Below are 23,736 nucleotides of genomic sequence, written 5' to 3' on the forward strand. Positions count from 1 at the left end.
CGTGTCTAGTTTGAACTCTGGGCTCCACTATCTGACCTGAGTCAGCAGATCTCAGAGCTCTGCTGGGTTTATACTCTGCTAGCATGTCATTCATGTATTGTGGACCTAAACCATTCTGTGATTTGTAGACGAGTAGCAGAACTTAAAAATCTATTCTGTATCTGACTGGGAGCCAATGTAAAGACTTGAGAACTGGGGTGATGTGATCTGATCTCTTTGTTCTGGTTAAAACTCGGGCTGCAGCGTTCTGAATGAGCTGCAGCTGTTTGAGACTCTTTTGGGGGAGTCCAGTCAGAAGACCGTTACAGTAGTCAAGTCTGCTGGAGATGAAAGCATGAATCAGCTTCTCCTGATCTGTTTGGGACATGAAACCCTTAATCCTGGATATGTTCTTAAGTTGATAAAAGGCTGATTTGGTGACTGATTTGATATGACTGTTGAAGGTCAGATCTGAGTCTATCAGCACGCCGAGGTTCCGTACTTGGTCTTTAGTTTTTAGAGACAGTGACTCAAGGTGTTTACTGACAGCAAACCTCTTCTCTTTGTTGCCAAACACAATGACCTCAGTTTTTTCTTGATTTAACTGAAGGAAATTTTGGTTAATCCACTTTTTGACTTGCTCTCAGCAGTCTGTAGCGTTACCGGGTATTTATATACCTATTAAATATAAGGATTTATGAGATGTTCTTACAGTCTCAAATAAACCTTACCTCGAATTCAGGGCACCACCTACCTAGGTTTTGACTTAATTTAAGTCACAGTCAGGTAGGAAAACTGTTCGAAATCTTACGATCCTGGTGTTAAATTAATCATTCAATTAATATTCAATTAATATTCAGTCTCATATCTCGCTACTTTTGTGAAGTTCTCGTTTGGTTGGACAGACATTACGTAAAGAAAGCATACGACACAATCTGTGATTATAACATATATATAGATATATGAGCTGTTTATTACAATGATATGATCTTAGACATGAACCTTTAAACAAACAGGAGATGCATGGAATATGGGTGATTATATAAAACACTTAGTGAATATAAAATAAAATATGGGGAATGGGGAGATACTGGATGTATTCAAATAGTTTAGGTTGGCTGACTATTTGACGCTAAATACTGACATTTCGGATTAATGTATCATTCTGTGAAAGCTTCGAGACATCCATCAAACCCACTTTAAGGTGAAAACGGGTCGGTCTTACTGTGCTGAAGTTCTGTTCAGTCGGTTCGGACCACGGTAGCGGCCACGCGGGTCCGAGGGGATTTCTCTTCCGCTCTCTGGGCCTTCCTGGCTGTGGTGGCTGACTTTAGCGGACTTCTCAGTTGCTTCTTTCACCGGGAAACCGAAACGATGGTGCCGAGGACTGGGGTTAGATGGTCGAATCTTCTTAGTGTCAGTGGGTCCGTTGCTTCTCTGATGAAGTGAACTTAAGTTCACAGAAGATTAATAAAAGGTTGCTTGGAGTTGGCTTTCTTGGTAGGAAAAGGTGATGATGGCGTGAAACAGCGGAGGTTAGGACGTGCGACGTAGAAGGACGTGGATGGCGAGGGACGAACAAAAACACGTAAAACGTGCATCTTCAGAGTATTTCAATCTGTTTCTTTGTTCGGGTCTTTCTTTCTCGTCTCCGGGGTCTCACTGGGTTCTGGAGGGTCTCCTCCGGTCGTCCGCTGCATCGTTATCCACACGTCCTTCCGTTCTCTCCTGAGATTATGGGAAAACTCCCAAACTCTGGTGAGCTCTTCTCTTCTGCTTAAACCATCTCCAAATCTCTCTGAGCAACTGTTCTCTGCTCAAATCTCCTTCTGAAACTCTGGGTTGGAACCCTTCTGGAACAAGAGGCAAGAAGCAAGAGAGCAGACGCCTCAAGCGAGCCCGCAAACGAGAGAACTAGAGAGAGACAGAGCCAGAGAGCGTGTGTTTTCCGCGGGTTCCGGGTTTTGACTCTCGGAGGCGGGGCTTACACTACTTTTTCAGCCAATGACATGCTTGAACTGTGTGCATGTCTCTGTAAGGTGATCTGTGCTATAGGGGGATTTCTGGATGAGACAAAGAACTCTGTGTTTCTCCATTACTCCCATCTCATAGAACATTTGTCTCAGTGATTCTGAAAACACCACATCTTGTTAAGATATGCAGATTAAAGATATAACATAGACTTGTAATATAAAGACATCAAAATAACACACATGATAAAGACAATTATGACTTCCAAAATTCAGATGAATATCTATGAAATCGTGACATATGAATAGTGAGCCATACAATGTTCATTTTCTGTGTTAACAATGGGGACACCAAACAAATACCAAATAGATACCGAAGGGACATCGTTAGAAGTTACTAGTTGCATATATTGTCCATTTTACTGAGTCCTCTGGGATTTAAATGTTCAACTAATCAACACTGCAGACCACTAGGGGGCAATGTGGTTCCATCAGGCAGGTTGGGCGTTTTCCACCAAAATCAGTTCTTTGTCAATATTTAAGCCAGAATCGTACAAATTGTCTCTATATGCGTCTTGTGATCAAGCTGGAAACCTGAAAGAAATTGTACACGGTTATCAAACACATTTAATATAGTTTTAAGATTCGACTAAAAGTGAGCCTTAGTGAAGTCTTCTCAGTTCGTATGTAGCCATCTGGTCGGTTTGCTGGTGAAAAGGGGTGTTAAAGTGTCAACTTTCGAGTTATGGTCTAGATAAGATAGTAAGTGTCCCACTTTTCCAAGAGTGAGTTCGACTCCCCAAAAGCTCTTAAAGTGATACTCCGGAGTAGATTCAACCTGGAGTCATTTGAACCGTGATATCCAGTCAAGTAGCCCACCCGCAGTTTTTTCGATATTGGCTGAACATCAGCTGAGTTACTGAGTTATCCCGAATAGCTTCGTACAAGGGTTAATGGATCCTGGTCCGTATCTCCAAAATTACCACACTAAAATCACATGCCATGACACCAAACTTCTACAGTAGTACAAATATGGTCTGTACTCACCAAACGATGCATTTGGAAGTTTGAAAATAGTCCAGGAGTTAATTATTATCAACACAAGCCTGATAGCTTCTCTGCAGCTAAAGCTGCGTCGACGTCACTTCTGGGAGCTGGGAGCTTCAAAGTAAGATGAGGGTTGATCTACTACTGTAGACAACAAAGCAAGGCTGCTCAGTTTCTCCACTGATAAAATAACTTCACAACTCTACAACATAAAAATTCATAAAAAAACATGTAGAATATAGCATATACTTTGTTGTCTACAGTAGTAGATCAACCCTCATCTTATTTTGAAGCTCCCAGCTCTCTGAAGTGACGTTTAGCTGCAGAGAAGCTATCAGGCTTGTGTTGATAATAATAAACTCCTGGACTATTTTCAAACTTCCAAATGCATCGTTTTGTGAGTACAGACCATATTTGTACTACTGTAGAAGTTTGGTGTCATGGCATGTGATTTTAGTGTGGTAATTTTGGAGATACGGACCAGGATCCATTAACCCTTGTACGAAGCTATTTGGGATAACTCAGTAACTCAGCTGATGTTCAGCCAATATCGAAAAAACTGCGGGTGGGCTACTTGACTGGATATCACGGTTCAAATGACCCCAGGTTGAATCTACTCCGGAGTATCACTTTAAGGGTGTTGTAAATTAGGCAGTTTCTGTCTCTTTTTCCTTTGTGGAAAGAAAATGAAGATCTGGTTTATATCCACATACGTAAACATCCCCCACAGGAATGTTGGTTTTGTCAAAGTTTGAAAAACTCTTAATCCACACGGCACTGTGACTGCTACACTTGCTCTCAGCAGTCGCACAATGACTCTATAGGACTGCAGTCATCTGGAGACAGTGCGAGATATATGTGTCATCTGCATAGCTGTGGTAGTTGACTTTAGAGTTCTTCAGAATTTGACCCAGAGGCAGCATGTATAGAGTGAACAGAAGGGGTCCAAGAACTGACCCCTGAGGAACTCCACATGTCATAGCCACTCGATCAGATTGATTACTTCCAATTGTCACAAAATAACTCCGCTCCTCCAAGTAGGACCTGAACCATTCTAGGACTGTCCCGCTGAGTCCTGCCCAGGTTTCCAACCTGTTCAGCAGTATACTGTGATCCACAGTGTCAAATGCAGCACTGAGATCCAACAATACCAGAACTGACACCTTGCCTGAGTCAGTGTTCAACCTTATGTCATTTAACACTTTAATAAGAGCCGTTTCTGTACTGTGGTGAGGTCGGAAGCCTGACTGAAATTTGTCAAGGAGTCCACTGGAGTTCAAGAAGTTACTGAGTTGATTAAAAACCACTTTCTCAACAATCTTGGCTATAAAAGGAAGATTTGAGATGGGTCTGTAGTTGGTTAAAATGGAAGCATCCAATGTTCTCTTTTTTAGGAGTGGCTTGATGGCAGCTACTTTTAAGGGTTTAGGAAATGTGCCTGATTGAAGTGAGCAGTTTATTATTTGCTGCAAATCTGTTTGGACAGAGCTTACAATAGTTTTAAAGAAGTCAGATGGCATTGTGTCAAGACAGGATGTCGATGGTTTAAGATGCTGGACTGTTTGTTCTATGGTTTTTTGTTCAACTGTATTGAATTCTGACATCATAGTTGATTGTTTCCTAGGTGGTTTTAAGGATTGCGTCATTTTATTATTTTGCTCATTTATGTTGATATTTAGCCTTATAGATTTGATTTTTTCATTGAAAAACAAGCAAATTCATTGCATTTTTCTGTGGAACAGAGTTCTGAAACTATCTGTTTTGGGGGGGTTGTCAGCTTATTAACCATAGCAAACAGAGCACGAGTGTTGTTGATGTTCTTATTAATCATTTCAGATAAGTGTTGCTGTCTAGCCCGGAGTAACCCGTGGTTAAAATTACAAAGACTTTGTTTGTAGAGGTCATGGTGAATTCGAAGTTTAGTTTTTCGCCATTTACGCTCCGCTTTCCTGCATTCTGTTTTCAAGGCCTTTACCATAATAGTGTTCCTCCATGGTGTTCGCTTTCTGCTCAAGATCATCTTATTTTTAACAGGTGCAACAGTATCCATGACATTTGAGATTTTCAAGTTAAAGTTATCTAAGAGTTCATCAACTGTCTCTGCACTCGCAGTTGATGACATAGCTATAACTTCCATAAACTTAGCACTGGTATTCTCATTTATGTACCTTTTTCTAACAGACACACGGGTTAACTGAATGTTTGGAGTTAACTGTAAGTCAGAGAACACACAGAAATGATCAGTGAGCGCCAAGTCCTTGATATCAACAGAAGAAATGTCAACACCTTTAGAGATAACCAGATCCAGTGTGTGGCCTCGAGTATGTGTGGGTCCATTCACATGTTGAAGGAGGCCAAAAGTGTCAAGTAGAGAGCAGAGTTCTTTGGCATTAGTGTCCATGTCATTGTCCATGTGAATGTTAAAATCCCCAGTTTTGATAAAAAAAAGTTATAGTCAGTGCAGATAACTGACAGCAGTTCAGCAAACTCATCAAATAAAGTTCCTGGGTATCTTGGTGGTCTATAAATGATTAGGAAGATAACTGGTAGAGTTGAGGTTGCAAGCAGAATCTTAAAGTGTTACAAAATTGATGGGTCATCTCAAATTGCACAATGCTTTCTGTTTCCTCAGATGATAGATGACGCTTCAAAAAGTCTTGTATTCAATTTGTCAAAGCCAGAGTAATTACAGTGGACAGAGTTACTGTGTGATAATTGGCTTCTAAAAAATATGTGCTATCCATTCGAAGTAATCTACCACAGTCCAGTGGATCTTGTTTTGGGCACCCCTATATCTGAAAATCTAACAGTGAGTGAGCTATTCAGATTTACAGGGTGAAGTTACATCACTTTACAAGTATATCCAAACAATTTCCTCATTATTTCTGCTCAGTGCTGCGCATAAATGCGTTAAGATGAGCATTAACATGAGCTGCATTCTTATTTCCGGGGAATTTTGACCCGACAAGGATTGTTTTTAACTGAGGAACCTGGAGAGAGCATAGCTCTCTCTCTCGTTATTGACGATGGATGTGTCGTGCTGAATTGTACCTGCCTGCAGCCTGCAGGTATGCACTCCAGTGGATGCCACAGACCTTGCAATGATTTCTACACCAGAAAAAAACAACAACGTATGTATAACTAATGCAACTACATCAGGATATGTGTAGTTAGAGACATGTAGAACTACACAGCAAGGTTCGTACAGCAGACAGCACGACGGAAACTGGCAAAAAAAGAACACACTAAACCAAAAGGTTTCAAAAGAGAGCTTCAAAGGCTGTAACAGATAACTTTCCATAACAGAAAGTCAGAGAACACCCCTTATGTAGATTTAACTTTTGTTTTACGACCTGCCACTTAACGGAGCGGAGCGTGGAGCGGAGCGTGGAGCGGAGGGTGGAGCGGAGCGGTGAAATATGGTGAGAGCGGAGAGCGGTTTTCAGTTCAAAAGCCGGAGCGAGGATTTCGCTCCGCTCCAGTTCGCTCCGATGCGCTCACAACGTCAATTAAAAATGTCGGATTATAAAATTTGTAAAATAACATTTTTGATTTAATGTAGTCTAGTGTAATAAATTAATAATTAAATAGGAAACGCGGGGCAACATGAATGGAGCTAGATGTTACGTTCACAGCTGGGGACAAGCAGCCACGCGGGCCTTGTCACCCGTAGTAAATGAGGAAGTGAGCAATTCAAGTCGAGGGCGCAACGGTGTGTTCTATGTGTGGCGGAGCTAGCATATAGTTGCAGAGACAGTGCGGATAATAAACAGGGAAACACCCGAACTGTATGTTACGTTATTAGACTGTTCTAGTAATAACGAGGCAGAGCGTGAGGTTCTGTGTAACTTTTACTGAAGACCACAACACATAACACAGGTGACATGTCCGTATCTCTATATCGAGCATTCTCATTGGCTGTCACAGAACACTGGCGTTAACCCTTTGCTTACACAACATCTCCCCCTTTTAAGTAAGAACCTTTCCTGTTATTTGTAGCAGAATACAATCATCAAAAATCTACTCTTCCAAGAACATAACATACAAGTCTTCTGAACCGGTAACCTCTTCATTATCAAAACGCACACGTTGCAGTGACTGTGAACAAATCAAATCAACTTTTCTTTTGTTCTCTTACAAAGTAACATTGCAATGCAACAATCAGTAACATCATCACAAGTCCAGTCTCTTGGGTGGACGGGAGTGTCTCCCTGAGCTTGTGACACGGTGTGGTGTGGCGCCTGTGTCACCTGCAGTGTTGACAACACCACCAGAGCCTATAACAACTGGAGTGTGTGGTTGTGCATCAGATGGTGGCTGCTGGGTTGCACGCAGGTGCGTGCTGGTCCTCCTCAACAGTCCATTCTCCGTTCTGACGATGTAGGACCTTGGGTCTGCTGTCGGCTGTACAACTGTCCCGTAGGCATTCTCTGTAGTAACCCACACACTCTGGCCTGGGCGCAGGTCTGGTTTGTAGTGTGGCCTGTGGCGGTTGTTGTAGAGTCGCTCTTGTTTCCTCTTCGCTTGCATCTCCATGCTGCGGACCTGCTTGATGTTGGGCCAGCGTGGAGACAAGGCTTTAGGTACTTGAGGTAGAGTGGTTCTCAGTTGTCTCCCCATCAGGAGCTGTGCTGGAGAATAGCCATTCTCCAGTGGAGTGGATCGGTAGCTGAGCAGAGCTTTAGAAAGATCTCCACCCTCCTTCCACAAGCCCTTGACAGTAGCCACGGCTCGCTCCGCTTCTCCATTGGCTTGGGGGTACCTCGGGCTGCTTGTTATGTGATTGAATCCGTACTCACTGGCAAAGTCTCGAAAGAGATCGCAGGCATACTGTGGCCCATTGTCCGACATGAGGAATTCTGGGACCCCGTGAGTACAAAAGACATGCTTCAGAGCTGCTATGACGGTGTTGGCTGTTGCAACATTGAGGTGGGCAACTTCAATGTAACGGGAGAAGTAGTCCACAGCCACGAGGTAGGTCTTCTTGTTCCAGACGAATAAGTCTGTCCCTACGCGTTGCCATGGTCTCTCGGGTACTGGAGTTGTCAGCAGGGGTTCTCTCTCTGTTCTTCTATGCTGGGTGCAAGTGAGACACTGTCCAACTTTCTGTTTAATGTCAGCTGAGAGTCCTGGCCACCAGAGTGATTGACGGGCTCTGGCGCGGCATTTCACTATGCCTTGGTGCCCCTGATGGAGGACGTTGAGCATCTCCTCCCTCATCGAGCTGGGGATGACGATCCTTTGTCCTTTCAGGAGAAGATCTCCAGCCAGGGTCAGGTTTTGTCTTTCCTTCCAGTAAGGCCCCATTTCAGCTGGCAGGTGGACTTTGTCAGGCCACTCTGTCCGACAGTAGTGGATTAGTGTTCTGCATAGGCGGTCTCCTTTCTGCTTCTCCGCGAGCTGTTGCAGTCTAGTTTCAGTAGCAGGAAGAGACTGTATGACCGCATCCACAAAGATCTGGACATCCGCTTCTAGGTCTTTCTCAGCCTGAGTTGCTGTGTGCTCCACCGGTGCTCGTGACAACGTGTCTGCAGTTATGAGCTGTTTTCCGGGCACATGCACGATGTCGTAGGAGAATTTCAACAGTCTCAGGCGGAATCTCAGGACTCGAGGAGGAAGCGCGTCTAGCGCCTTAGTACTCAACAATGGCAACAGAGGTTTGTGATCTGTTTCGAGGGTGAACCTCATGCCCAGCAGGTATGGTTGTAGTCGTTCACATGCCCAGGTCACTGCTAGTGCCTCCTTCTCAATCTGAGCATAATGTTTCTCTGCATCAGACAGACCTCTTGAGATGTACATAACTGGCTTCCAGTCACCGCTCTCTGGCTGTTTCTGGACCATGACGGCTCCGAGACCGAAGGACGACGCGTCGGCTGACACGCGTGTCTCTGCACAGGGTGAGTACACAGCAAGGACTCTGGTCGAGCTCAGCTCTGTCTTTAGCTTCTGAAAAGCCTCTCGCTGCATTGCTCCCCAACACCATTCTGTTTTCTCAGACAGAAGATCTTTCAGAGGTCGTGTGAATGATGAGAGGTGAGGGAGAAATTTACCCAAGTAGTTAGCCATGCCCATCACCCTTCTGATGTCGGCAACATTGGTTGGTTCTGGCATTTCCAGAATGGCTTTGACCTTGCTTGGGTCCGGCTTGACTCCCTCTGTCGTGATCTGATGTCCAAGGAACATCAGTTCGCCCCTGGAAAACTCACATTTCTCCTTATTGAGAGTTAGCCCCTCTTCTCTCAGTCTCCTGAGAACTTGGTGCAGCCTGGTATCGTGTTCAGCCTGATCCTGGCCAAATACCAGTATGTCATCCGCGTGGCACACTGTTCCTTCACAGCCCTCCAACATCTGTGTCATCCGCCGCTGGAAATGTTCTGGGGCTGAGGAGATCCCAAACGGCAGCCTGTTGAAGCAGTAGCGGCCGAATGGGGTTATGAAAGTGGTTAGCAGGGCGCTGTCTTCAGTCAAGGGAATTTGCCAAAACCCTGACGTGGCATCCAACTTGGTGAACACTTTCGCTCCTGAGAGCATGGCTAGTGTGTGGTCCACAGCTGGCAGAATATGTCTCTCTCGCTTGACCCATCCATTCAGGGGTGTCAAGTCCACACACAGCCTCAGCTTATCCTTTAATTTTCTTGGTACAACCACTAGGCCTGCACACCATGGGGTGGGTTGGGTGACCTTAGAAATCACACCCATTGCTTCCATGCGATCCAATTCACTCCTCACTTTTTTCTGCAATGGCAGGGGGATTCGACGTGGAGCAGACAGAGCATGTGGTGTGGCCCCTGGTTCCAGTTCAATTTTATATGGGTCTTTCAGCTTTCCCAGCCCTTTGAACACCATGGGGTAAGTTTTTGTAAAATCTTCGCCTACCTGAACTGTGTGTACTCTTTTCACTAGAGTCAAGGCCTCAATGGCTGGAAGTCCCAGCAGTGGTCTCATCAGCTTAGCCACCACATAGACATCCTGCTCTGTTGTCTTGTTCCTTGACGCCAGTTTTCCTTTGAAGAGTCCTCGCACGTCCAGGCGCTGCCTGCCTGGACCATACAGGGGTATCTTTGGTGGCTGTAATGGCCCATGCTTCTTTTTGGAGTATTGTTGGCTTGGAATAGCTGTAACTCCAGCTCCAGTGTCTATTTTGAACTCCACTGTCTCTCCATTCAGTTTTAGACCTTCTCTCCACTCGTGTTCAACATTGTCCATGACAATTGTCACCTCTCCCAGAAAGGCAATCTCTTCTCCATGTTCTGAAGACTCTTCCGTGATGTCATTAATGCCACCGGCTGAACGACATTTGCGGGCATAATGTCCTTTTCGTTTACATTTGCGACATTCTGCTTCTTTTGCGGGGCAGTCCTTCCAGGGGTGCTTTGAAGCATGTCCACAACGTCCACATCCTGTGTCTTTTGATTTATTTTCTGCCTTGGCTTGTGAGCTCCATTTGTGTCCTTTTATGCCTCTGTGTGTGTGTCGCCTTGCACTTATTGCATCCAGGTTGTCTGCCTGTCTGTCATTTAAGCTGCCACGCAGCATTGGCTGCTGTTTCTTTATTTCTTCACTGTGGCGCACTCTTGCAACAGTTTTCTGTAATGTCAGATCAGGGTCCAACTGTAGCGACTCAGACAACTTTGTATCTCTGAGGCCAACGACAATCCTGTCTCTTATGAGCTCTTCTCTGAGATCTCCATAATTGCAGTGCTCAGCTAGTGTATGGACAGCAGTAATAAAGGCTTCGGCACTTTCACCAGGCTCCTGGTTGCGCCTGTTGAACCGTGCACGCTCAAAAATAATATTCTTCTTGCTCACACAGTGTTTCTCAAAAGCCTCTTTCACGTCCGTATAAGACTTTTTCTGATTGTCATCCAAAGGTAGGACATGCAATATATCCTCAGCCTCATCCCCAAGTGTGTACATCAATGTGTTGACTTGGTACTCTTGTGACTGTTTGTCTAGGCTTGACGCTATTCTGAAGCGCTCAAAACGCCTTATCCACTTTGGCCATTCATTTGCTTCATTAAAATCAAACCTGCCTGGTGGAGTCAGTTGTACACTGCTTACTGGAGCAGCTACAGTTGCTGCTGCTCGAGCCGAACCTCCCGCTGCTTGGCCATCAGTACTCATCTCGTCCTTTTTTTTTTTTTTTTTTTTTTTTTTTTAAACGGCCGTCGTTTCAGCGCGGTTCCGCCGTCCTTAGCTTCCTAGCTTCGATTAGCACACACGTTAGCTCCCGTCAGTGTACTTGCCGGCCGCTCCGTCCGTCCCCTCTTGCAGACTTGCGGCAGCTTTCACTCCTACTCAGAGGCGGAAGACTTCAGACACACTCCTACGTGTCTACTTTATTCTGACACCATGTTACGTTATTAGACTGTTCTAGTAATAACGAGGCAGAGCGTGAGGTTCTGTGTAACTTTTACTGAAGACCACAACACATAACACAGGTGACATGTCCGTATCTCTATATCGAGCGTTCTCATTGGCTGTCACAGAACACTGGCGTTAACCCTTTGCTTACACAACACTGTAGGGCCTACAAACGCTATCGAGCGTGGATTGTGTATTTCGTCTGGAGTTTTGGGACACGGGAACGCTCGGAACAGGTCAGGTACCGTGAAGACATATTCCCCTTTCTGATTGTCTGAATTAAGATGACTGCTCAGGTGCTAGTTCTAAAGGTGACCCTCGTTTCCTCTGCTTTGCTTCCGTTTCTGCTGATGCTCTCGCGGCCACACACGCACACACACACGCACACACACGCACGCCTCTCCCTCCTCCTGCCTAGCCCAGCCTGGGCTCTCTCTTTGCTGTGTCGTGTGATGCATATTTAAGCTGAGTAATCTGGTGGGCTTCGTCCTGACGTGGTAGTTTTCTACCTGGCGCCTAACATTTTCTAAACATTGTTTTTTGCACGTCAAAGTGGCGATAATTTAACAGCCAGTTAAATAAGACAATACAACGGTCACATCATTAAATCAAACGCCGTGTGTCCCAGGGCCCTGTCATAATTACATGAAGTAAAAATGTCAGAAAATTCCTTCTCCTGAAAATTTGAGCGAGCGTGGAGCGATTTCACCTGAGCAGCAGGAAAATTAAGGTGAGCGCGGAGCGTCCTGGCGCAACTTTGAGCGGAGAGCGAATGAGCGAACATCCTCCTGAGCGGGGAGCGGGAATTGCGCTGCGCTCCGCTCCGTTCACATGCTCTGGTCTTGACTTCATCTCCTTTTGTAATTCCACACCAGATTTAGTCAAACACTGCTAGTTTGGTTTCTTCATGTGTTTCAGGGTTTGAATGTGTTTACATCTTTTTCTTCACCTGCTGCTGAAGCTACTTTATGTTGGTGGGATGTTAATTGCAAAATTGAAACATTTGTCACCGGGCTTCTCGTTCACTTAATTGAAAAAATAATGCTCTATCAGTACTTTGTTCAATGATTTGTATCCTAACAAGTAAATCTGCCCAGATAGATACAAGGAATAAAGCAACAGGGAAGTCCAGAGTTTATGGAGCCAATATATGATGGAGGATGCCTATCGTCCAACTGTAAATGAGGGAAATGTACATATTTGAGTATAAGGTTGTTGGTCAGTTTAGTGTGTGGTCTGAGCTCTCTGGCTATTTACAGTATCCTCTCCCATACAATAATTATGTGCTCTCCACGAGTTATTGGGTATTACAGATCTCAAAATAGGAAGCCCTGAGGAAAACGGAGGCAAAGTGATCTTAAGTGGGTCACTCCACGCCCTAAATTTATCCACTTGAATAAAGGTGTAAATAATTGGAGGAAAAAGGAGCTGTTTTAGGGTCTCTCTCTCTCTGCTAATTTGACCAAAGAATGTCCCACTATTTCATTAAGACCTCAGAAAATTGTGTCAGCTTGTTAAAAAAAAAAAGGAATTGTATGTCTCTTTTAAAGTATAGTCTTGTAACTGAGTATTGCATCGAAGTCATCAAAAATAACCATGGGAATCTCAGCTTGTTAAAATTGGTTTTAAATAATCTGTTTAGCCTGAATTGGTTTGCCTCCATCTTCTTTCTCTGTGGTATTTCCCACATACAGCACCTCTGAGAGCAGACATACCCCAGATTGGTAGTTCCAGACAGAGACACTTTGATGTGGCTCATTAATTAACTTTGTTGACATAGAGCTACAGGCTACTGGCTGATACGACTCTATGGCTCTGTTTACATTAATTCATTTCACCATTTCTTCGTGTCGGCGTCTTGCAAACTATTTACATTTACACACAAAGTTGCTGTCCTCTCAATAAAAGCCTAACTGTTTACTCTGAAACGGGGATCGGCTGATTCGCTAGTCACATGACTAATCAGCCATCACATCACATGATCGCCCTTGCATCTGGAGCATGCGCAACTGCTTAGAAAACACGACCTACAGGTGCATATTGCCTTACACACATGACGAATGATGAGAGAGACACTTGTATGGTGTAAGCAATGGGCCAAAAAGATTTGTCCATCTGTGCAAGTAATCCGTGCATATTTGGGAAATGTGTGCGTCTTTGGTTGTAGTTGAGCATAAAATAAATATTTGTGATCTCTAAAAATGAGTCCATCTGTGTTTTTACTGGGTTGTGTTGTAATATTTGTCAGAATACAAATTGAAAAGTTACGAGTTGGAAAGTTACGAATGCAAAAGTTACGAATCAAAAAGTTACACATTCAAAAGTTACGAATACGAATTTCTCCAGTGCAAGGAAAGGGGACACATATACGTCATCGCTGACGTCATCACGCCACAGGCATCACCCAGAGCTATAGAGTAATACAGAGTTGCGACGCTTTGAAGTCGCCGCTTGGGCTGTCACGTGGTTCATGTGAGCCTCCGGAGTTCCAAACATCACAGCGCTGTCAGCTCCGTTAACCTCAATTACTCGTCAAGAACAATTACTGGTAAGTTAATAAAATAACAACATTTTAAATGTTTTTTACATTTTTAAGCATTATCTATCAGAAGTATACTCTTAGATATCGTTATTTTTACATTTGGTTAGCATGAAATGTCGATGTTGATGTTAAAAATGTAATGGATTTAGGGACCTAGCTTAAAGCTTGGTAACGGAGGCTAACGTGAGGTAATTAACGTGATCATTTCACTAAAGTCCGTTAACATTTTATTGTCAGGTGACATAATGTAAAGTTGTTTTGATTGTTAGGTTTTAAAACATCACCAAAATACTATATAGGCCTATTGAGAATGAGGAGTTGTGGTCATAGTACAGAGCCCCGCCCCTATCCGCCATGTTGGCAGAATGCTAGCGAGAAAACGCCATTCTCTCCGTTCGTTTACATTGTACGCGTGTGTTTTTAAATCAGTAAGTTTAAACAATGCGGAATTGCAAGAACATGCCTGGAAATCAATGCTGTGTGAAGAACTGTTCCAGTACCTCACATAATACGTTTGGGAAACATTGGAACAACGAAATACGTTTTTTTAGGTTTCCTAAATGGATGCAGCATCAGGGAGAGCAGGCGTCTGACCTGACGAGGAGACGCCAGATTGCTTGGTTGGCTGCAATAAGAAGAAAGGACCTTACTTTCGATTGCACCCCTCTGTCGATGAGAGTGTGTTCTTTGCATTTTCACTCGGGTACATTCTCTAAAAATCTCTTTATGTTGTTGTCTCTTAAAGCTACGAAGTTACCTTATGTTGTTGCAAACCCTGAAGTGCACCTGACGTTGCTGCCTAGCTAACTAGCGAACTGCTCAATTTGCAAAACTGTTGCCTGTTCGAAAATTAATGTTAACTACCCCCTAAATGTGGCTAATGTGTTAATGGGTACCCCCTCAGCCCTTTTGTCATACCATGAGCAGCGTTACCCTCCCAGGCTTTATCTTTATTTTGCATGTATATGTATATGTTGCCCCTGGCAACCATTAGCGTCTTCTGCCAACATGGCCGACCGGAGTCACGTGACTCCTCATTCTCAATAGTAATAATACATTTAATACATTTTTGGTATTTCTGACGTATTTTCTCCAGTAAATTGATTAAATTACAACATTTTTGGCATAGTGAGGCATTAGCTGCGGTCTTTAATTAAGTAAGTTTTTTTCAGCATGACTTTGCAGCTGTGATAATGAATTTATGAATTTCTCTGTTGTTGTTGTCAGGGAGGTCAGCAGATGTGCTGGTCGCTGCTGTCATGGATCAACCCTCATTAGGGCTTCAGCCGATTTCTACAATGTCCAAACGCTTAAATTTGATCAAATATATTTCATTGTTGCAGATTAATCTACCCAACAGTATAAATAGCAATAAAATAACTTCTTTATTAAGGCTTGTTTTACATTTTCCATGATGACATTTTATAATAAAATGTTTGGTTTAAATCTGTTTTGTTTATTTTTTTCACAACTGACACATTTATTTTGTCGTTAATATGGTTTTAACCAGAAAAAAGTTAAATTCATATTTTATTCCATTATACCCGCTGAATCCGTCGGTCGGGTCGCGGGGGGGCATTGTCCATCTGACAGACTGAATGACATCTTCTACAGATAGAGTGTTTGGGACAACAGGAGTAATTCCTGGGAACAGACAGTAACATCATCTTCTGTTGAAGGATGTAGATCTGAAGGTAAGCTGGACCACTGGCATGATTCAGTATAAAGGAGGACAAGGTAGCTGCCCCCTGCTAGCATGCAGGGGTACCCTCTACGATTTAAAATGGTGATAAATGTGTCTCTGCGCTCCAAAAAAGAAAAACGTTGATAAAATACATCGTCGGTGAAGTGATCAATGCACATTATGGGTCAATATTTACCGAAAATTGCATCGTAAATGTTAAAGTTATAATTTTTGTGCTCCGTTCCGCTAAAACCCGTTCAAACTGACTGACAGCGCTGTGATGTTTGGAACTCCGGAGGCTCACATGAACCACGTGACAGCCCAAGCGGCGACTTCAAAGCGTGTCGCAACTCTGTAACTCTATAGCTCTGGGTGATGCCTGTGGCGTGATGACATCAGCGAAGACGTATATGTGTCCCCTTTCCTTGCACTTGAGAAATTCGTATTCGTAACTTTTGAATGTGTAACTTTTTGATTCGTAACTTTTGCATTCGTAACTTTCCAACTCGTATTCTGACAAATATTACAACACAACCCAGTAAAAACACAGATGGACTCATTTTTAGAGATCACAAATATTTATTTTATGCTCAACTACAACCAAAGACGCACACATTTCCCAAATATGCACGGATTACTTGCACAGATGGACAAATCTTTTTGGCCCATTGCTTACACCATACACTTGGACGGGAAAGTCCATAGGCATTTGCAGTTTTCCGTAGTCTCCCTTCATCACTCAAGTAGTATAAGGTGCAAGCAACCTTGGTAAAAACGTCGATGGGCCGTCTCATTCTTGTTGTTTTCTTTTCCAGCTGTGGACGTAGTCGCTCGGACAGATTTATCAGGGCTGCTCTGGACATTCGAAAGTTCTCGCGCCATTCTTCGGCGACAACAACTTGGTCCACGAAAGTGTCCCACCATGCGCTGCTTCTTCCCGGTCTAACCCAAAAGCGGCGCTCCATGTACGGCTTGCACTGCGGATCCTCGTTTCTCACCGTTTACAACTGCTAAAATCAGCATCGTATGCGAATGCTTACGTGGGCTCCGGCGTCTTTGAATCCTTCCACCTATGAAGTCGTATTCCAGTATTTTAATGTAAATGGACAGTGCATCCGCGATAGAAACAGATTAGTATAAACGGCACCTATGAGTGCATGTGTGTGTGCATGAATGTGTGTTTTTTTGTGTATGCTGGCTAACAGAGAGACTACTAATAACTGCTGACTAACCTGAGATATTGGCTGGTTAACGTAGACCCATCCAGTAACAGGGTTAACCTGCAGGTACTCGGGCTGCTCAAACGACATGGAATAAGTGATAGCTGCATTAGTGCCAAAGTCCCCATCATGAGCTGCCACGCGAAGGAAACTGGTAGCAACCAAAGTGTCTTCTCTCAGGAAGTCTACAGAGAACAGACATAAAGTGTACAGGCTCAGTTTGATGTTTAAGAACAGAAATATAGTTTTTTAAAATAGTATTCCATACAAGGCAAAGGATTATGATAGTCATGCAGGTAAGATGGTTTGTACATAGGCTGATATGCAAAAGTAATTTCTTGGGATACAGTTCATAATACAGCATTAAGATAGATAGATAGATAGATAGATAGATAGATAGATAGATAGATAGATAGATAGATAGATAGATACTTTATTGATCCCGAAGGAAATTCAAGCATCCAGTAGTAAGACATAATAAAGCAATACAAATGTTTATACATTTATAAACACTTTAAAAACAATCTAAGCATTTAAAAAACAATTTAAAAAAAAAACAGTTTAAAAATATAAAGTGACCAGTGAAGTAAGACCAAAGTGAAATATAAAGTGACCAGTGAAATTCAGAAGTGCCATCACTGAGAGCTGTTGTACAGCCTGATGGCCAGAGCAACAAAAGAGTTTTTGAGTCTGTTGGTGGAGCAGGATTGAGACAGCAGCCTGCCACTGAACACACTCCTCTGCCTGAGGAGTGTGAATGAACTGAGGAGTTCATTTATATTAATGAATGATATTCACTATTTTTGCACAATAAAACCCAATATAGTTACATTTATATGATACAACTTATATATTTCTATAAAAGTAGTCAATTAAAGAGGTCATATTGTGTTTTTTCCATTTTCCTCAGGATGTTATAGTTTTTGTGCATGTTACAGATCTGTTGTTATAAAGCCCAAAGTTCACATCTAAGAGAGTAATTCTGCCCAATAGATGACATTGCTGCTAAACTGTCTGAAATGCTTTGTTTGTAACCCAACTTTTTCTTTCCAGTGTCATCTATATCTTCATGTAATCTTGACCTGCAAATACCTTGGGGTGGGGCTGGATAATAAACTGGAGTGGTCTGCCAACATAGAAGCAGTGTACAGGAGGGGCCAGAGTCGTCTCTTCTTCCTGAGACGGCTCAGGTCTTTCAATGTCTGCAGTGACATGATATGCATGTTTTATCACACTATCATTGAGAGTGCACTGTTCTATGCTGCTGTCTGCTGGGGGAGTTGCACCACAGACAAAAACTGTAGGCGCCTGGACAAACTGGAGAAAAAGGCTGGTTCTGTGGTAGGCAGAAGGCTGGAGACTCAGTGCTGTGGTGGAGCAACGGATGATGAGGAAATTATATTCTGTTTTGGAGAATAATAAACATCCTCTCCACAGCATCCTGACAGGACAGAGGAGCAGCTGCAGTGAGAGGCTCATCTCTCTGCGCTGCAGGACTGAGAGGTTCAGGAGGTCCTTTGTCCCAACAGCCAACGGGCTTTTTAATGTTCTTCTCAAATGTATTTATTTATTTAGTCATTTATCATTATTATTATTATTATTATTATTATTATTATTGTCGTTGTTGTCTAATATACAATCATTGTAAATATTTTAAAATTTTAGGCCTTAAGAAGTAGGTGCTGAAATGTTTTGTTTAAGATTTGTGCAGGAGTTTTGAAAAAAATAAAAAAAGACGATTCCAGTGTTGGTTCAGAGCCAGTGCCTACCAAGCAAGTGACCACGAAAGCATTGAATCCAACCCTGAAATGCTAGCACCACACCTGCAACAACTATTTGCTGGGCCAGAGTAAAGAGATATGTAGACCAACCAGTGCAACTAAATGTTGTGATTGCCATGTTTGAAAAAGATGTAGAAAGATTCGGTATTGTGTCCCGTCACCATAATTCAAGAGAGAACAATTAAAAATGGAGCTTCAACATGGTAATAGCAGCAGTGGTAAGACATGAGCTACCTGTTTCTTTCATTTTCCAGCTGTTTGTGTAGTAATCTCAACAAACCCAATGTGCCATTAACAGTCTACATTTTGAGCTGAATTTATAAATCTTGTTTGCAGTAACATTTACAAACAATCTTGCTTTAATCTTGCCAGATAAATACTGGTCAGTGTTTAGAGTTGCTGGTCAGCATTGCAGAGAGCATTCACAAATACGATCATGTTTTTTTTAAACAGCATTTGAAAACCAGTCTGGTAATATTAAGGCATTGATGTTCTGGGAAAAAGAGACAAACCCTGTGATCTGTGAAGATAAACCATCTCCCTGCACTGTGGTCCTCCACAGAATTTCAGGATTCTATCAATAATTCAGGGAGGTTCAGATGCGTATTGGAAAAGATGTTTAAACTAATATAATGAAGTGGCTCTGTAGTGGCTGTCTGACTTTGGACAAGCAAACCTGTTCTTCCCTGGTTCTTTATTAGTCTAGCACTGAACCAGCGCTGAAACCACTTTGGTCAAAAAGGGGGCTGTTTCAAACAAAACTTGACAATAGGACTTGTGACAAAATACAGTTTGCAAATGGAATATTGTTTGTTTTTTTAACAATAAAGCACAAAAATGCTTCTAGAAGACCCGTAAAATATAACGAAGAACAAATGAAAGGGTATAATGCGGGCTCTTTAAATCAAATTAAAGGGCATACTGGATAACCTTATGTCTTAATCTCACTCTGTTTACGTCGGCGTTATTCAGTCTCTGGCTGTGCCTCAGTGTTACTATTCATATTTTATTTGGATACTAGTATGAATAATGTATACCCAACACTTACACTCATAGCGCAGATTTTCAAACTTGGGGCTGTTATCATTCTGATCAAGTATCTGGATGGTGAGCTGACAGATGCCAATGAGCGGCTCCTCAGCCCAATCAGTAGCCGTTACTGTAATTGAGTACTCTCTCTGTCGCTCCCTGTCAAATCGCCTGGCTGTCACAATCACTCCTGTAAAGTCAGAAACATAATCAGCCCGTACACCAACCCCCGCCAAATACACACACACATGATTGAATACAAATTCATTCATCCATTCAGCACTTTTCCAATTCTCCCAGTCCATCCATCCATCCATGCATCATCCATCCATAAATCAACACAATCAAGTAAACAATAATGAATTTAGTTAGAGTAAATATTACATTATTTTCACTTACAGTGACTTTGTTATTGAATCATGAGATGAAGAAGATAGAATGCAAGATTGAAAGAATAATGACAGAGGGAATAACACATTGATTTCACATGTTAAGACTTCAGAGCAGCTTCTCTATTTACCTTCCTCTCATTATATACAATATGTTTTTGTACTGAAGGGGCATGTCAAGCTTTTCCAGATTCCATTTAATGCAGTTCAATGTACTGGCTTTGGCATTTGACTTATATTCCTGTGAATAACATGTTTAATGATGTTAAAAAGAAATTGCCCCAAATTCCATTTCTTAATGTTACTACGTCCTTGGATCAGTTTGCGGTATGTATGGGTGACTACAAAGAAAAAAACTCTATTGTAGTTAACCAGATGCTATTCAGCATGTTTAATGACAGTGACTACTGTCTATGGTGAAATAAAGACCATTTCTATGCACACTCTCTTGATCATTAACTGAAAAGTGTGTTGATTGTATGATCACTTGAAATTTCTCGCTTCTGGAATATCTCAATTTTAAGGCCCATGTAGTCTTATCATGCACCCAACCCCTTTATCCAAGAATGTATGGGGACACACTAGCTCTTGGCATGAATGCATAAAACGGAGGGATAGGCTAAGTGGTACGGGGAATGGGTGAAATGGGATAAGGTAATTATCTCAGGTCTATCTATGCAGCCTCTCCTCTCATCTCACAATTCGTTTTAAAATCACCATCAAATATGTCAGTTATCATTAAACTACAGCACTGTCTATCTACAGGATAGCCTATGTTCTTCATATAATTGAGACCAATTTTGCCTCTTACAATCTATGACAGCTGTACCTGTGTCTGGATGGATCCTGAAGGCAGGCATGGAGCTGTCTCTGTGCATTAAGCCATATTTGACTTTTCCATTCGCTCCCTCATCTGCATCCTCGGCATGCACTTGCAACACAAAAGTCCCCGTTGGCTGGTTCTCCAACACGGAAGCTTGTTCACGGTATTGCTGGCACTGAGATAAAGAGAGGGAAAAGGTAACAATGGAGGAGACAAATAAATACGAGAAAGACTTTGTTCATATATAGTCAGAATTTGTAACCATAATGAGAATACAGGAATCAAAGAAAATAAACTCATTGGGTAGAAGGTCAGCACACTTGCTACACAGGGAGGTACTATGCATCAGCACAATGCAGCAGTTAGAGATTCAGCAGCTCTCATCAATGGAAATGAAAATACTTGAACTGATTTGTTTTGAAGAGCCAGCAGCAAACAGCTTTGTCTTAGCAGAAAATTAATTCTATTTCCCCAAATGAACATAGTCCCCAGATTAAGAGTAGCCCTCTAGAGTCTTTCTCTTTTGTAATCAGATATGAATGCAAGCAACTCTTTCAACAGAATGACCATGAAAATAGAAAAACAATTGGCAAGGAGGAGCAAGATAAAAACAGGGGGCTGGAGATGGATCAAAGAATGTGAGCAAGAGGAATAATGCAATAGTTCATAGAACGTGAAGGCACAGACAGCACGGCCCATAGGTAACTGTTCATAAAACTCACATTAGATAAAACATAAGGTCAGCCCATGCGGCTGTGAGGCATAACTTGAAATTTACACATATCAAGTTGCCAAGAGTTACAAGCCCAGCCCAAAAGCCCTTGGAAGCTCCCGGAGAATATGTTTCCTGCTGAAGTTCAAGTCATACCTAATTAAGGAAGAAGTTAATTAAACAGGTGTAGAATATTGTGACGATACTGCACTTTTTTTCATAAATTAATTGAAATCCCAATGGAGTGCCTAAAGATAGAGTGGGTGTGCAGACTAATCGCAACCCATGGGGGGAAAAAAGTGGAGAGAGATGGAGGCCAGGGAAATGAGATTGAAAAGAACACAGCAGTAAAGAGGAAGGAAGAAAGGAGGGAGTGATTCAAAGAGGAAAAACTTAAGTTCACTGAGAAAATGAGACTGACTGGCAGGTCAGGAAAAATATGACAACAAAGTAAATATCGAGTCACCAGCGTAAAATATTGTTATTTTATGTTTCCTGAAATCACAGATACAACTAATCTCAACATTTCTCAGCAAATATTCCAGCAGCATGCTCAAGTGTGCAGCTGATTATCAGGTAAACAAGTGTATTAAGACGTGGAAGAATTTTGCTTAAGGAATTTTGTTCAACTCTAGTCTGAGACCATTTCTCATTTATACTTTTTAAAAAATTTTGACGGCAAAACCACTTATTCTTTCTAGGAAAGGCTCATAGTTTGGTGGTGTTATAACTGATAGAAAAGGAAGCCGCTGCCTTGCTGCTTGTTCTTTGAAGGGTTTGTATTGGATCAAACTCACAGCCAGTTCAAGTTTTCAAAGTTTCTGTTGACACACTGTTATTTGTAACATATGTTATGTCTGATTCAACTTAATTCAATTACAACAGGACATCATAGGAGCGGACGCCATTTATTTTTATTCTCATTTTCTCCAGCTTTTCTTAGTCTGGAGGGTGACTTTTGTGCTTACTTCTATTTTGCTTTGAAAGGGTTATCTTGTTCAGGCTTGATGGTTTCATTTTGTTTGTGGTTTCTGCTTCTGCCCACTCTGAAGTTAACTTTAACTCCTTTTAGAGCTTGTGATATTTTCTATTAATAGATTTCTATATTGTTAAATCTAAACAATGTATCTGTGGCTTAGACCAAGAGAGGATGGGTCCCTTTCATGTTGTGTCTTGGCCACCCCTAGACAGGGCATAACATGAATAAAACACAACCTTGAAACGATTTTCTCACAAAGCATTGACTATTTGACAAGGTAGGAGAGAGGAAGGACTCTAATGGTTGATTTATGTATTCATGGATTCAAGAAACTGACTTTGTGACAGCAACAGCACTACAAAAAGATGAAAGAAACACTATGATGTTTTGGTAAATGCATTTATGCAATGTTGCTGGTATATAGCTGAAAAGATTAGTTAAATTCTGTGCCTGTGTTGTTTGTATGTTGCTAGAATCAAAAGCCCTTTACACACAGTGGTAGCGCCATATCAGTGAAAAAATTAAACAGATCCTAAACAGAGGGGGTTCAGTGCAGCATCCGTGTGTGCCTAAACACAACAATTGCTGGTTTGCCTTTACACACAAATACCAATCTTTCTCTGAGACTACACCGATTGTCGCAGCACATCAACCCCCTTGAGGCTTGTAATAGGTTAGCTTAACATAGAACGAAGACTAAAAACTGGAGTAAACAGTAAGCCAGGCTTTATCCATTAGTATAAAGATCTACTTGTGGATTTTCTGTTGGGCGCATGGCAACTGGTCCCATATAAAGGAACAGAACCAACTACTGTAATTTTTGTCGAAATATGAGCAGTGAATATATTTGATAAAGTAGCAGTTGTCCTATAGGAAAGCGTTTCACCTCCTCAAATATAGGTTTGTTGTTGTTGACATCATCAACTCCAACGATGACCCGTGCAGTGGAGAGAAGAGGGTGCAGCCCGCCTGATGCATTATCATCTGTGGCTGTTACATTCAGGATGTACTCTAAGCCTTGAAGTTTGGGCAGTGGAGTGGAGCGGAGACGAATCAACCCTAGAGAGAGTACAGACCCATTAATATACACATTATGAAATATGGTGCATCATAACCGAGCATGTACATCCAATCCATTAGTCATTAAGCAGGATGTTATTGCCACAGTGGCCTTGCAACGAATGGGATGTGCTATAAACCAAAGCAGAAAATGCATG

General features: G+C 42.3%; 1 protein-coding gene across 1 annotated transcript in view; it reads right to left on the reverse strand.

Annotated features, from left to right (window-relative positions):
• The window catches only part of LOC142383745 (neural-cadherin-like), a 121,085-nt gene that overhangs the window by 45,146 nt on the left and 52,203 nt on the right, over positions 1-23,736 (reverse strand). The window contains exons 8-11 of the mRNA XM_075469443.1: positions 23,406-23,578; positions 20,835-21,003; positions 19,636-19,806; positions 16,819-16,991 (exon numbers count right to left, since the gene is read on the reverse strand). Coding sequence (XP_075325558.1) covers positions 16,819-16,991; positions 19,636-19,806; positions 20,835-21,003; positions 23,406-23,578 — 686 coding nt within the window. The remainder of the gene's footprint in view (positions 1-16,818; positions 16,992-19,635; positions 19,807-20,834; positions 21,004-23,405; positions 23,579-23,736) is intronic.

The sequence above is a fragment of the Odontesthes bonariensis genome, chromosome 7, assembly GCF_027942865.1.
Source record: "Odontesthes bonariensis isolate fOdoBon6 chromosome 7, fOdoBon6.hap1, whole genome shotgun sequence".
In the NCBI taxonomy this organism is placed as follows: Eukaryota; Metazoa; Chordata; class Actinopteri; order Atheriniformes; family Atherinopsidae; genus Odontesthes; species Odontesthes bonariensis.